The sequence below is a fragment of the Pygocentrus nattereri genome, chromosome 9 (genome assembly GCF_015220715.1).
Source record: "Pygocentrus nattereri isolate fPygNat1 chromosome 9, fPygNat1.pri, whole genome shotgun sequence".
NCBI classification, from domain to species: Eukaryota; Metazoa; Chordata; class Actinopteri; order Characiformes; family Serrasalmidae; genus Pygocentrus; species Pygocentrus nattereri.
The window spans coordinates 37,229,423-37,243,994 of NC_051219.1; the positions used below are offsets into that span (position 1 = coordinate 37,229,423).

The 14,572-nt window shown below is 38.5% G+C and overlaps 2 protein-coding genes and 1 long non-coding RNA gene across 3 annotated transcripts; 1 reads left to right on the plus strand and 2 right to left on the minus strand.

The window, feature by feature from the left end:
• Positions 1-688: 688 nt before the first annotated feature.
• Positions 689-1,910, minus strand: her12 (hairy-related 12). Its single transcript, XM_017706621.2, has 2 exons — positions 1,804-1,910; positions 689-1,701 (listed from the first exon to the last, which is right to left on the minus strand). Exons 1-2 carry the CDS (start codon positions 1,870-1,872, stop codon positions 1,270-1,272), a joined length of 501 nt encoding a protein of 166 aa, XP_017562110.1. The 5' UTR covers positions 1,873-1,910; the 3' UTR covers positions 689-1,269.
• A 4,437-nt stretch (positions 1,911-6,347) lies between these two features.
• LOC108432643 (transcription factor HES-5-like) lies at positions 6,348-7,520 on the minus strand. Its single transcript, XM_017706633.2, has 2 exons — positions 7,417-7,520; positions 6,348-7,306 (listed from the first exon to the last, which is right to left on the minus strand). The coding sequence occupies exons 1-2, from the start codon at positions 7,477-7,479 to the stop codon at positions 6,872-6,874; spliced, it is 498 nt and encodes a 165-aa protein (XP_017562122.1). The 5' UTR covers positions 7,480-7,520; the 3' UTR covers positions 6,348-6,871.
• Positions 7,521-9,937: 2,417 nt separating this feature from the next.
• LOC108432653 lies at positions 9,938-11,114 on the plus strand. The gene is made up of 2 exons (XR_001858242.2): positions 9,938-10,046; positions 10,157-11,114. It is a non-coding gene; the product is annotated as an uncharacterized LOC108432653 (long non-coding RNA).
• The last annotated feature ends 3,458 nt before the right edge of the window (positions 11,115-14,572 follow it).

A 14,572-nucleotide genomic window follows, 5' to 3' on the forward strand; every position in this document is an offset into this window, starting at 1 on the left:
TAACCATTTCATGTCACAACTGTCTTTGAGGGACTGTTTAGAGGCATTAAACTCATTGGACATGTGGCTCCAATCACCACCACTGTGAACTGCTGAGTCAGCAAGTTTCTCCAGAACAGAGCCTCAAACCACTCTGAATGACTTTGTATACATCTAATTAATTTAATTATACAAACACTTTGCAAAAATCTATTCCATTAAGGCTATTTTGAAGATGTAATGGTGATGTCTGTAAGAGTAAAATTTGGATCTTATAGAATAAAGGTGGGCCGCATTTTCATAATACACATTATGTATTATGATATTTTGTTTTTCTGAGGTTTCATAAGTTGATAAGGAACCAAAATTATTAGTAATGCCACTTTAAAAATTGCTATCGAAAACTGTGAGTACAATGATTTTTGTTGCAAGTACAGTAAGTCCAGTTAAGCAGAACATGCTCTGTTTGCAATGGAACATGAGGTTGGACTGTGTTTTGAAGTACTATACTATACTAAGTACTGTACTAAGTAATAATATTCACAAGATATTTACAATGTGCAGAGAAAACTGCATTGTGATGTATTTGTTCACGATACAATAAAAGATTGTCATTTCATCCATCCCTTTATAAAATGGCAAATACTGTTTTTTTTTCCTTTCATAAATGGGCAGCAAGTCTCAGAGAGAAGACATCATGCAAAACAAGTTATTTGAAAAATAAAATTTATTAGGTAAGGAAGTGTTCAAGAGCTTGGTTTTACAGAATCAATCACAACAAAACACAAAATACATTAAGTACCACATGCACACTCACATGATGGACTGGTGCCTTTATCAAAGGTTACCTCAATCCGTACTGAATATACTGTGCTGAATTCTCAACACAAAGAGAGAAATCTTCTCTGCAACACTTGTCAATACAACACAAATTCATAGATCTGATTTGTATACCATAAATACTCCACTGGAGTCAACATTAGCCATATATACAGACATCACACAGTACAAACCACTTGCTCTAACAGAAGTTAAAAACATTAGAAAAATGATATGTGTTCAATATCCCATTAAGAGCCATTATTACAGAACTAATAAGGCCAGAGTTATCATTAAAGCCTGTTTTCTCACTGGCAAAAAAATTGCCCACAAATTTTCACATCAAGGTTTTGCCAATCAATATGATGACAAAACATGTCAAGCTTAAATTCTGGAATGAATATTTCCTACTTTAGTGAGGCACATGAACATCACTGTCCCTCAGGTTTCAACAATCTTTCTTTCAGTTCTTTACCAGGGCCTCCAGACAGGCCTGCCAGGCTGCTGTTGCTGCTGAGCAGTTAGACTGTGCTTGGAGCTGGAGGTAGAGCTGTTGCTGGGTGAAGGTGGGCTGCAGCTGAGCTCTGTGCTGGCAGACCTCTGAGCTTGGTGGAGCTGCTGGAGTTCCTGGGCTGGTTGTCCTCTGCTTGAATGGATGTTAAGGAAGTGCAGAGACTCCCTCCAGCAGTGCGAATAGCCTTCGTTATAGTCCCTCTGGGCTAGCACTGCCGGCAGCTGCTGCTGCTGCTTCAAGAAGCTGACCGTCATCTCCAGGATGTCGGCTTTCTCCAGCTTGGTGCTGGGGTCTTGGCTGTGGAGCTCTTTCTCCAGCAATTTCTTGAGCTGGTCGATGCAGCTGTTGATGCGGTCCCGGCGCATCTTCTCTACAATTGGCTTTCTAAGCTAAGGCAGATTGAAAGCATTTGGTTAGAACGTTCATCAGTAAAACATATTGTAAAATTAAGAACAAGAAAAACTTAAAAGCTTATAAAGAGAGAAACACACCTTAAATCTGTCCTTATCGCTGAATCTCATGTGGTCAAAGTTGAAGAGAGTAGTTGAGTGTGGAGCCATCTCATCTGTCTTGGAATTTCTTTCTCTCAGGCTGCAGAATAGATTGTGGGACCCTGAGAGGGACAGGCTGCTGTATTTATAGCCAGGCATTTCCATTACAAAGTCATGTGGCTTGCACTGGATTGCTTTTCCCACACTCTGAGACCAGAGGGCCGGCTCATTACAACAATAGAGGCCATTCATTTTATGGTTAACTGGGTGCATGTCTTCTGTTAGGAGAAAGTTTCCCAAGGTATCAGAGGCATGCCACTTTTATTATCTGAGAACTTTGTCGTACGCGCTGGATAACGTTCAGGGCCAGCAGTTGTTTGGCTGGTTTACATTATACGATAATTTTGTGAAGCCCCTTGGGTTTCTAGCAGCTATATACACCACAGGCCTAATGGTATGAACAAATGTGTTGTCTGCAATAGCTGCTGAAATGCTTCCAGGGTTAACTGTTGACCTTAACTGCTCTCTTTAACCACCTTACAACTTCATATGAGGCCAAAAAAACTACCCAAGCAGCCACTGAGTTACCCATGAGGCCAGTGATTTTGTGCATAGGAATTGTTCTCAATAAACTTCTAAAACAATATGTGATATTTACTAAAAATGCTTAAGCTCAGATGTGAGAGACGTAAGCAACAGCAGCACAGTCTAGTTGCTGTCACCAACCAAATAGAACACAATTATGCACAAAAAAAAATGATTAGGAAGTCAATCTGAATGACCGAAATGACACAGACCAAAAAATAGTGCTTCCCTTACAAGTAGCTTAAAAAGTACTTCAAAGGGAATTCCATCAATTAAAAATATTCATATAGTTTAATTTTTAAGATGTAAAGAAGACATTCAGAGTAGTTTGATATGAAATGCTCCATTTTTGAAAGATCAACAGTCACAAATGTTCACAGTGGTGGTGATGGGAACCAGACGTCCGATGTGTGTAATGTTATGACATAAAATGGGCATGGTTTTCTTGATCATTTTGCAATGAGATTTTGGTCTGAAATGACCAAATGACCAATAGCCAATCATATTATTGTCAGAGAGGTACATCTAGGATGCTGTGGGGCAAAACAGTACCCCAAGAAAAAACATTTTCTTACCATTTTCAACATTACATATAAGAACTACAGGCTCAATGGTCATTTTGGATAAGCAATAGAAGGCCTATATTTGTGTTATGGATATTGTTCCCTGGTTTCTATCATCTCTATTGCAAAGAAAGATTTTAAAACTCGGCGGAATTCTCCATTAAGAATAAGTAAAAGTATTATTTATTCTAAGTAACGTTATGTGTAAATAAATAAATGCAAGTTGCTACTATCTCCCCCATTACTGTTAGACCAAACTGTCACCCTTGTTGTCAATTTAAAGTCTGCCGTGTGTCTCACTGCTACCTTACAGGAGCGTGACTAACACAAAGGTGCGTTAATGGCACGTGGTCGAAGCGTGTGCACATCAAAGGGCAGCTGCAGTTAGCCAGCCTCACATTGAGATCTGACAAAGCTGTCACGTCCACGTGGCCAGTCCGGATCTGACGGTCAGACGGATTAAAATATGACCGTGGCACACGGGGGAAAGCGTGAGAGCGCGCATACACAACTGTGCAGAGCTCCAACAGGCCACTTCAGCTAAACTCACTGTCAATAAACAGTTCAATAAGCAGTTGACGCTCTCGCGAGAGGACAGGCAGAAAGGCTTTAGGTAGCCAGAAAAAGACGAATACATACACCAGGACTCGAATTTAACCGACATGGAAAATTATAAAAGAAAGAAAACATTTTCTAGGTCTAAGTTATTAAAATCCATGTGACCATACGCTGACGGTAACCATGGTAACATGACACCGACTTTTTCCACATTAAAAGTCCTCTGGTAAACGTTTAACAGTTTTAAGATTTCCTTCTTACCTTCCTAATAGCCTACTATCAGAGGTGCATAGATCAGCCTAAGCTCACCCAAGTAAAGATATTCCTAATTATGTGATTTTTTTTCTTGGTTAAAAAATAAGTAGCGAAGTAAGTTTTTATTTAACTTACTTAAGTACACGGAACTGTGTAAATCGTTATTGCCCACCTCTGCCAACTACTAAGACTAGTGTATATGTCAGGAGGACTGCATGAAATGCAAATTAATTTACCCAGTGTTCTGAAACAGGCCTGTCTATATACAGCCTCAGAAAGTAGCTGAATTTGATGACGCTTCAACAGCGGCCTCATGTTTGGAGATGGGTGGGGTGGGGTTAGCTCTACTGCCCTGCTTTTTGCTTCCCAGTTTGGGCATTTGTCTCCCACACTCCTCACCCCGACCACGGACACACAGCCTCAATTCTTAAGACGAGCACAAGCATGACTGATGCCTCCCATTGTCTCAACAAAGAGGCAGTCTGGTTGGCTGGTCGAGTGTGAGAAAGTACCAAACCTGCTGTCCACTGCCGTGGAGTCCTGTGAATCAAAGTGACTAATTCCTCAGACAATGAAGTAAGAAAATGAAATGGGGGCATTTCACAGTTGTTCTATTAAGTGTAAGCCACGCTTCAACAAATGTTCAACAATGATGGTTAATTTAACAATATAAAAGCCATATCGTCTTCTCAGATAAAGAACATGTTTGGATGTATTTGGACTTTTCAAATCAGCTGAACTCTCTATCAACTATAGTGCATTGACACTGATGCTCTCATGGCTTTTGTGTTTGTCGGCAGCAGATAACCCAAGGCCATTTGTAAATGCACAGGCAACAGGTGGGCATGAGTTGGCTTTCACTTGCCAAGGCCACATGGCCATGACAAGCCTAAGAGCTTTACCCAAGTTCCCACCACCCTGTGTGTGGTCAAGGCTGAATAAACCTAAAAAGCAAGCCAATTATCTGAATGGCTCATTAGAAATGATAACTGGTTTATTGTTTAGTAACAAACAGAAATGCTGTTCAGGTGTGGGCCTGAGTTGCCCAAAAAAATAAATCATTATTTTGGCATTATATGTGGGCACTTTTTTAAATCATTAAATTTGCTGTACTGTCTATACACTTATTGTTTTTGAGTTTGTGAAGAAGCTTTCATGGTTTTGAGAGAGTTTTAACTTAAAACCTATTTTAATTTTGTCTACAAATTCTATGCATATACACGTATGCTGCTTGTTGAACCACCTGTAACTCTGTAGTATGGGAATTGCTCTTGCAAAGGCAGGGTTGTGGTGAGATTCCCATGCATTCTGTGTGAGAGGACTATCTTCTCTTTCCCACAGTCCATTCATTCACTGCCCTCAATAAAGGGACAAAAGAAGTGTGTCCTGTTACACATCACATTAGCCATGGTGTTTGATCTCCCTTTGTTCAAGGGGGAGACCTTACACATAGCAAGACCATCTGGACCTTAAGGGCTGATGTGCTCCCAAGACTTCCCCAAGATTTCTCATGTTGTAAATTTGCCTATTCTTTCATATGATGTGAAGAACTTATAGAACCAACGCAAGTGTAATGCTTTACCATAGTATGTTACATATTTGTATTATTGAAAAACATTTTGCACTACAGTTTCTTAATATTTTGTCAGGAAATGTAATATAGCAGCGTTAGTATATATATATATATATATATATATATATATATATATATATATATATATATATAAAACATATAATTACCCAAGAAATGGCAGGTGATCCAGTGTCTAGTAGTGCAAGTGTGGGCTTTGAGTGATACAAACCACGCTCACTAAAATATGCAGTCATCTGCAAAAGTTTTGGTGTGCCAGTCAAATGTTCTTATTGGACAGGAACGCACATTTTAAAGCATAACTACTGTTTCTTTGCTGAATTGAACATATTGGAAAAAAAATAATGCATAAAATTCAAGAGCTTTATTGTCATTGTCACGGTTGGCCCCTCCCAGTCTCCTCATGTGCTTTTGTTTAACTTTTAGTCCTGTCCATGTGCTTCTTTGTTTGGTTTCCTACCAGTTCTGCCCCTTGTTTCTTGTCTCCGCCCTCAATTGTTTTCACCTGTTTTCCACCTGTGTCTTGTGAATCCTCGTTAGCCCTCTTGTATTTAAGCCCTGTGTTTTCCTTAGTCTAGTGCTGGTCTTTGTTTAATTTTTTGGATATGTTTAATGTGTTGGATATTTTGCTTGTTCTGTTTGAAGTGTTAAGTATTTGGATTTCTGTGTTCTTTGTCATGTCTGTCCCTCCTGCTCTTTGTACTGGCTACCTGAACCTGGACTGTATCGACCACGACCCTGGATTTGCCCCGAATAAATCTTGCTTTTCTCTGCATATGTGTCCGCCTCCTCATCGCTCCTCGTTACAGTCATATGCACAGCAGAAACAGGCAGTTACACTGTACGATGAGATTCTCACTTTACTGTTCCTCCATTCACCAAATATAATTTTTAATATAATCTTAGAATAAAAAAGTTACAGCACATACTCCCTGTTGAGGTGTTTTAATCGGTGATGCACATGACATAAAAAATATGACAGACACGAGTACTATATTTCTCTATTTTTATTGATGTAGATGTAGATGATGCTCAGCATCTTTATAATTATCGCTTTGAGTAAAGTGACGAGAAAACCAATGTAATTTAGAGACACAAAAATTCCACCTCTCAAATATAAAGAGCACAAATACATTTTTATCAGTGTGATAAAGGAAGCATATAAGCATTTCAAACAAGAAAATAATTCAACATATGAGATCCAATCGATCGATATCGGTGGTTCCATAGAAACAAAAACACAACGAATCTCAATATGAGACATAATTCAACAATGTACAATTGTTACGAAGCAGAAGCATCATTCTACTAAACTAGTAGATAGTGACAAAGCTCTGATAACAGCTACTATGATCTGCTCATGGCAGGAATCCTTCAAATTTCATGCAACTTCCCAACTGGGAACACAGACAATAGTCTTAATAAAGATAAACCAAAACTCTTGGTTAACTGTGATAACAGTTAGACTGTTGAACTGTCCATGGCATAAGCGTTCATGCGTTTTGTCTTGGTTGCTCTACCAGGGTCTCCAGAGCGCAGTAGGGGCTGGAGTTTCCTCTTTGCTGCTGATGTTGCAGACTGGAGAACCGATGGGCAAGACACTTGTGCTTTTCTCCATGGAAGGCTGCATGGTGAGGAAGTGGCTCAGCAGTCTTCTCTGGGATGGAGTCTGAACTCCACACTGAGACAGGAAGATGATGGCCTCCTGCACACACCTGCCGTAGCCTTCACTGGCTGAAGCGGAGCAGACAGAGTTGTAGGACTGCTGCTCTCGCTGCTGCTGCTTCTGCTGTTGCATCAGGAAATGAACCGTCATCTCCAGGATGTCGGCTTTCTCCTGTCTGGAATCTGGCTGCTGCTTTAGGAATTCTCTGCCCAGGAGAGACTTGAGCTTCTCAATGCTGCTGTTGATGCGTTCTCTGCGCATCTTCTCCACTACTGGCTTCCTCAGCTAGAGAGAGAGAAAAGAAATATTTGTTCATTACACTAATCAACCTTTTCTGTTTAAATGCAGACAGAATATAGAACTGAAGTCCATGATATACGGGTGAGTATATTTACCTTGTTTGTTAGAGGAAGATGCTGTTTGGAGGAGATGAGAGCTGCAGTGATTGTAGGAGTCATGGCTGAGCTCTCTGTGAGGAGAAGACATGAGCTGTGCTGAGTTCTCTCTGTCTCTCCCTCCTCTATTTATACTCTCCAATCTCCATATGAATGTGTGAGGCTTGGCTTTGCTGGAGGTTCTCACAGTCTGCAGCCGATGGGGGGAGCTTGAATGACACTAAAGAACAGAGGACTGTCACATGCTCAGTGAAGTGTGTATTACTCAGGAAACAATGAGCGCAGTTCTGGACAGCAGGTGGAAGGGTGTGTGAGAAAGAGAAGCATGTGAGAAAGTGGAGACCTCAAGCTCTGTCGCTTAACATTATGAGGTTAATTGGTGAAACAGCACGTGCCGCTCACATAGTACATTAGTAGCAGTGTAGTATGTCGTAGCGTTAGAAATTTTGAAATATTAGTACTAGGGTGTGGTGTTATTGTAACTTTTCTCATGTCTATATTTCTAGGAAAGAAAAAAAAGTTTCCAAGATGAACTTGAGTAATTACTCATTTGCTCATGCTAAGAGTTCTCAATGCTCTCTATGGCTTTCACACACTCTTCCGGTACAGGGATCAACAAAGGCACGTTTGAACAATAACTGGTATTATTACAAATGCCCCCTAATTGGCCAAACACTACATAGAACACTGACAGTAAAGCTTGTTTACTCATTTTGTGTTTAATCAAAACAACAGAAAACAGTTATTATTTTTTTACCTACTGAAAATGTCACAAAGTTGTTGGTTTCTTAAAAATGTTTTGGTATGCAAAACTAAATGTAGGCGCTGGAAAAATAAGCTTGTTAAGTAAAGTTTATGTTGATATGTTATGTTTGAATGCTCTCCAGGACACTTGCTTTGTTTTCTATTTTACTTCTGTAGTTCCTATTGTTGTTGGTATATTAATAAAAATACTAGAACATTAATCAAGATAGATTGATTAACTGAAGATTCATTTGATTGAAGCTGCCTGATTTTGGGGGTCTCTGTCGAGATCTTGGCATATGCTGAACTGCATGTAATGAGGCACACTTCTGTTCAGCTGTGTGTGTGAATGAGAAGAGTGTGGGTAAGCTCTGGAGAGAGCGCTCACACTCCTCTATAGCTCACTCACTCCTGTGGTCAGCAAGGGCTCATTCAAGGGCTGCTGTTGATGGACATCTGTAGTGTGTTGGAATTCGTGTCAGCATACAACTTTGTTCAATATTAATATGACTAATCTGTCACTGTTCATGACTGAGACAAACACGTTTTGTGTCTTAATTTGTCAAAATGTATTTACTTAATTCATTTATTTACGTAAACACTAAGTATAAATACATGGAACCAATTTTTCACACTCGTAACTACATAGCTCACATATTACTTTCATTGTACATGTACAGGACAAGAATGCAAAGTAGTTGCTTAAAGGAATACACACACTCACACACACACATCTTCTAGCCGCTTCTCCTTCTGCATTACGAGGGGTGCTGGAGCCCAAACCAGCGGTCATCGGGGAGAAGACAGGATACGCACTGGACAGGTCGGCAGTCTGCTTAAAGGAATAGTTCCACCAATTTTCTGAATTGCTTCATAAGTGTATCACTGTGTTGCAAAGTCATTCAAATTATTTTGATAAGAAATAAGTATACAATTATAATAATACATAAACGTACTGCTTTGAATTTCTTTACAGTAGTAATGATAGGCTCACACTGTCTACAATGCTCATACAGACCAATTTATTTATGACAACAACCAAGGAACCTACATGTTTCTTCTAAGTTTTCATATGTTGTTAATAGTAAAAAGCGGTAAAGCTAAAAAAAAAAACAATTTAATACTTTTTCTCTTACAACTTTCTGCAAAAACCTCTATATCATGACTGAATTTTTTACAAATGCATTTTAGGTCAGCATCAGTCAATGTTGTTTTATGCATCTGAAAACATATTCATGTTTCATGTAATGTATATATATATATATATATATATATATATATATGTGTGTGTGTGTGTGTGTTTCCATTTCATGTAATAATAACGTGAGGTAGCTTTTAGAGACCACCACAGTGAACAATTCTGACTTAATTGAATTATACAGCAATGTAACATTTATTTTAATATTAAAATTAATCGCACAATAAAAAAAGGCCGAAAGACAAAATGTTCTGTGTATTCCGATGAGAAGCAAACGTACTGTGAAATTTGTCATAGAGTGACTCTGAATATCAGGCTATGTGGAGGTGGTATCTCTATTTTCCCACACATTCTCTGTACTCAGTACACACCCTTCCACCTGCTGTCCAGAACTGCGCTCATTGTTTGAGTAATACCCACTTCACTGAGCATGTGGCAGTCCTCTGTTCTTTAGTGTCATTCAAGCTCCCCCATTGGCTGCAGACTGTGAGAACCTCCAGCAAAGCCAAGCCTCACACATTCATATGGAGATTGGAGAGTATAAATAGAGGAGGTAGAGACAGAGAGAACTCAGCACAGCTCACGTCTTCTCCTCACAGAGAGCTCAGCAGAAGACTCACAGGCAGTGCCTCCTACAATCACTGCAGCTCTCAACTCCTCCAAACAGTATCTTCCTCTAACAAACAAGGTAAATATACTCACCCGTATATCATGGACTTCAGTTCTATATTCTGTCTGCATTAAAGCAGAAAAGGTTGATTAGTGTAATTAACAAATATTTCTTTTCTCTCTCTCTAGCTGAGGAAGTAGTGGAATAGTGGAGAAGATGCGCAGAGCACACATCAACAGCAGCATTGAGAAGCTCAAGTCTCTCCAGGGCTGAGGATTCTGGAGATGACAGTTAATTTCATAACACATCAGTAGCAGCAGTAGAAGCTGCAGCAACAGTCCCATGACATGTCTGCACCACTGCAGCCATGAAGGCTACAGCAGGTGTGTGCAGGAAGCCATCATCTTCCTGTCTCAGTTCAGACTCCCAGAGAAGACTGCTGAGCCACTTCCTCACCATGCCACATCAGCAGCAATGAGGAAACTCCAGCCTGTACTGTGATCTGGAGACCCTGCTAGAGCCCTGTGGACCCTTTACCATTACATACACACTAACATGTCACTGTGAGACTGACATCGACTAAGTTTCCTAAGATTGTAGGAATGTAATTCCTCTGATTTTACGTTCATTCTATATAAACATGAGGAAATGTTTCCAGTTTGGGAATCTTTATCATATTCTTACTGTGTAATCAGAATATCTTTGTTTGAATGGATAAACTAAGCTCATATTGGGTTTATAGTCTCTGCAGGTTGTTTGAAATCTGCTTTTAATGAATGAAATCTTTTGCTCTTCTTTCTCTCCCTGTGTAAGAATCATTTGTGTTTAAAGTTTAAATCTGAATTCTTCAGTGTAAAATGTCTGTGACATTCTTTAATACAGCACTTTCCTCTCCTATGGAGTGAGATCTATGAAACTGTTTTTAGATTCTGCTCTTTTCGATGCTGCTTGTATGAGAGTAATATTCCTTAAGCTACATTAGCTGAATGCATTCTTTTGTGAGTGACTTTAAGGCTCTCCAACCCAGAATTGTCTTGAGTTTGTCACCTTCAGTGAAGGTTATGGATGTTATATTACTGTATTTGTGGACACACAAAATCATTACACCCAAAAAGTCCTGAAAATAAACTGTAATGAAACAATCAATATGTTTTCTATGAGTGATTCAGTGCCAATTACTTATGAAACCACTTGGACAAAGAAAGACACAATGATAAATACAAGAGGGAACAATGGTGGACAAAATATCTTATCAATGAAAATTGTAATTGAGTTTGTGTGCAGATGCAGGTAATCTATGTAGATGTGCCTCAGCTTTCCATTTGAAAGATATGAATAAGTACATATTTGTAGATGACCATCAAAACATGCACCAGTCCCAGCTAATGATGTAACACGAACACATGACTGAACACATAATAAAGTATTTAATTTTTTTCACAATTATTCTTTTACTCACACTGCAATAATTTAAATGAAATTGAATAGATTCATTTGTACATGTGTACATTCTGATGTTAGTCATAAATGACTAATCTAAAAGCACTTATTGCACATGAGGAAGAAATCAGGATGAAAATACACACTTACTCAAATAATATTATTTGAATGTTGAGAACATTAATAATCATCTGGAGTGTAGGCCTCACTAATAATAAGAAATACAGCATGTGAAAACAGAAAAAAGACAATCATTTCTTTGCAACTGGAAAATTATTATCTGCTGTAAAATATGAACAAGGTTGTAATGAATACAGTAACAGAAACCAATTTACCGAGTAGTACATAGAAAGTATTAAAAGGAAAAGATTATTCAAGATTATTGAAGTGCTTCATGATTGTCCAGTAATAATTATGTTATCTTTGTTTCATGTAAAAGAAATGATAACAATGATATCAATGTCCTAGAATAGAAGCCAAACTGTTAGTTATAGACAAAAAACAGAGACTGGACTACAGCCAACAGTCTAGCATGCAGGCCAGGAAGGCTTCTGACCGATTCTCAGTGAAAGTCCATGTGAAAAGTTTATACACAGCCTTGACACTGACAAGCTGGTTGGTGGTTTAACGTATGATTAAAAGCTGAAGTCCTGCGGCTTCGTCCACGTCTCATGGACCATGTGCATGCTTCTCCAAGAAGTTGATTCCAACAATGTCCAAAATGATGTTTGATAGTGATGATGTTAAGTACACCAGAGATGCTGATTTTGTCCAGCCTTCCTCTTCTTCAGGAACAGAGTGATGATGGTGATGGTGCTGATGATGATGACAAAGCTGATAATGATGTAAGCGATGACGATTAAAGACTACAAGTGTCCTCCTCTGGTCCTCTTCATGTCTTTTCCCCATGATGTGGATCTTAATGTCTCTTAGGTGTGCTTAGATCAAAGCTTTATCATTAATCTGAGAAGACAGACAGTATCTGATGTAGCCCAGACACTGAAAAAAGGTTCGCTTTCTGGGAGAGGGTCGTAGAGAACTCCTAAGGAGGACAATGAATGATAATGTCTTCCTGAGAAGTTTTATGAAGACAAAACTTCATCCTTAATCTGAGAAGATGCTGATCCTCTGACGTGGTCCAGAAACTTATAAAGTCCTCTTTGTCCATGAAGTCCAGCTCCATCTGTTGTCTGCAGTCTCTAATCCAGGAGGAATGGAGTCTTCATAAAGTTCAGGCTCTTCTTCTGTCTGAAATGTCCAGGACAGATGCTGCACAGGACCCCTGCATAACGGATAGAGAAAAAGACAGAGAAAGGAGGGAAAATATACTCTTAGCACGGATTAATGAAATCTGGGGGATGTGTAATGTTTTACATACGTAATAAAAATGCTAAAAGGGGGGAGGATAAAGACTTGGTGGTGGTCCAGGTGGTCTTCTGGAAAACACAGAAGGTGCTGGTGTTTTGATGGTTTGGGCGTCATCAAAGTTATGGCACCTGAAATGGCCTTCCGTATCGATGGACACCCCCTTAAATGCTCTGGACATCACGCTCAGCAAAATACGGAATATGAAAAAAAATATGAAGAAAACTGATGTTTTTATAAAATATTAAAATCACTCATAACATAACTGTAAAAAAAAAAAACACAAGCACAAACTAGGAAAGCATCTGGCACCGAGGACTTGGTTGTTTCTGTGCGCAGGCAGATCTTTGTCTCGCTGATCATTGTCCCAATGTTCTGAAAAACAGAGGACATTGTATTGAAAATAAATGGACAGGTAGCCTTGTGATGTCATTGATAGCCTCTCTTTATGTTTGATAACACAGCTGTTCTGAAGACTGAAGTGCAAGAATGCACTGATACATAATGGAGCTTTGATGTGAAACAGTGTGCAGACGTTGATTTTAGTTTTCAGTGTTCTTTAGTGTCCTGCACCTCTGCCTGACTTTAAATTTGGTTTCTCTACAGTGAAATAAAATCAGAGTGGAACAAACTGGATCCAAAAGCTTCATAATCAAAGTGGGTCAAGAGCTTTACCTTGATGTAGGCCACAGTGTGTATGTATGTATATATCAATATGAATATATATATTGCATTGTATTAAAATTTAATAGGATGGAAATGGTTCAAAATTACTTGGAAATATATGTTTTTTGTCTTCTCCTCTAAAGTTATCATTGTGAAGGTACAAGGTTTCATTAAAACTGAGAAAATGAGTTCCTAATTCTTCAAAAAGAATAAGTTCAAAGTGTGATCTCATAGTGAAAAAGACTATATAAGTACAATTTGAGCCATAGATTTTTACAATGATACAAGGTAGTAATAAGCTAAAATATACAAAATCATCATTTATAGGGTGCTTTCTATTGGGAGGTGGCTGTCTTAAACCCTGAATCTTCCCATTCAACTTGTAAAAAAAATGTAAATCAAAATAATAATTTTATACCTTTTTAAAATGTTAAACTCTTTTTAAATGTCTTTTAAGGTTGAAGATTTTAAATTTATCATGAGCAAGAGTTCCCTTAATGACACAATATATGAAACCACTTGGACAAAGAAAGACACAATGATAAATGCAAGAGGGAACAATGGTGGACAAAATATTGAATTATCTTAATTAACTCAATGTAATTGAGTTTGTGTGCAGATGCAGGTAATCTATGTAGATGTGCCTCAGCTTTCTATTTGTAAAATATGAATAAGTACATATCTGTAGATGACCATCAAAACATGCATCAGTCCCAGCTAATGATGTAACACAAACACATGACTGAACACATAATAAAGTATTTAATTTTTTTCACAATTATTCTACATACAGAGAGGTTTAGTCCTTTGGCAGAGACTTATTTTAGACACACCCCTGTGTTTTAGAGCAGGAAGCGAGCCTGCGTCCCCTTAAGGACACAATATATGAAATATAAAATAAGGAAAGGAATGAAATGTTCAATCATTTGTTGTAATAAGATAAACAGAATTAAGCTGTAGGGCCATTAAAAGAGAAAGATTTTAGTGCTTTAGTCTTTTAAATTCTAAGTCAGATAAATGTCTAAAGTGTGTTTTGAGCTCAGTAGAATGACTCATATATAAAGTCAGAGACCTGCATTGAATTAATTTACAGTTAAAGCAGCAGTTTTGTACTTATGATTTACTGGTTTTCA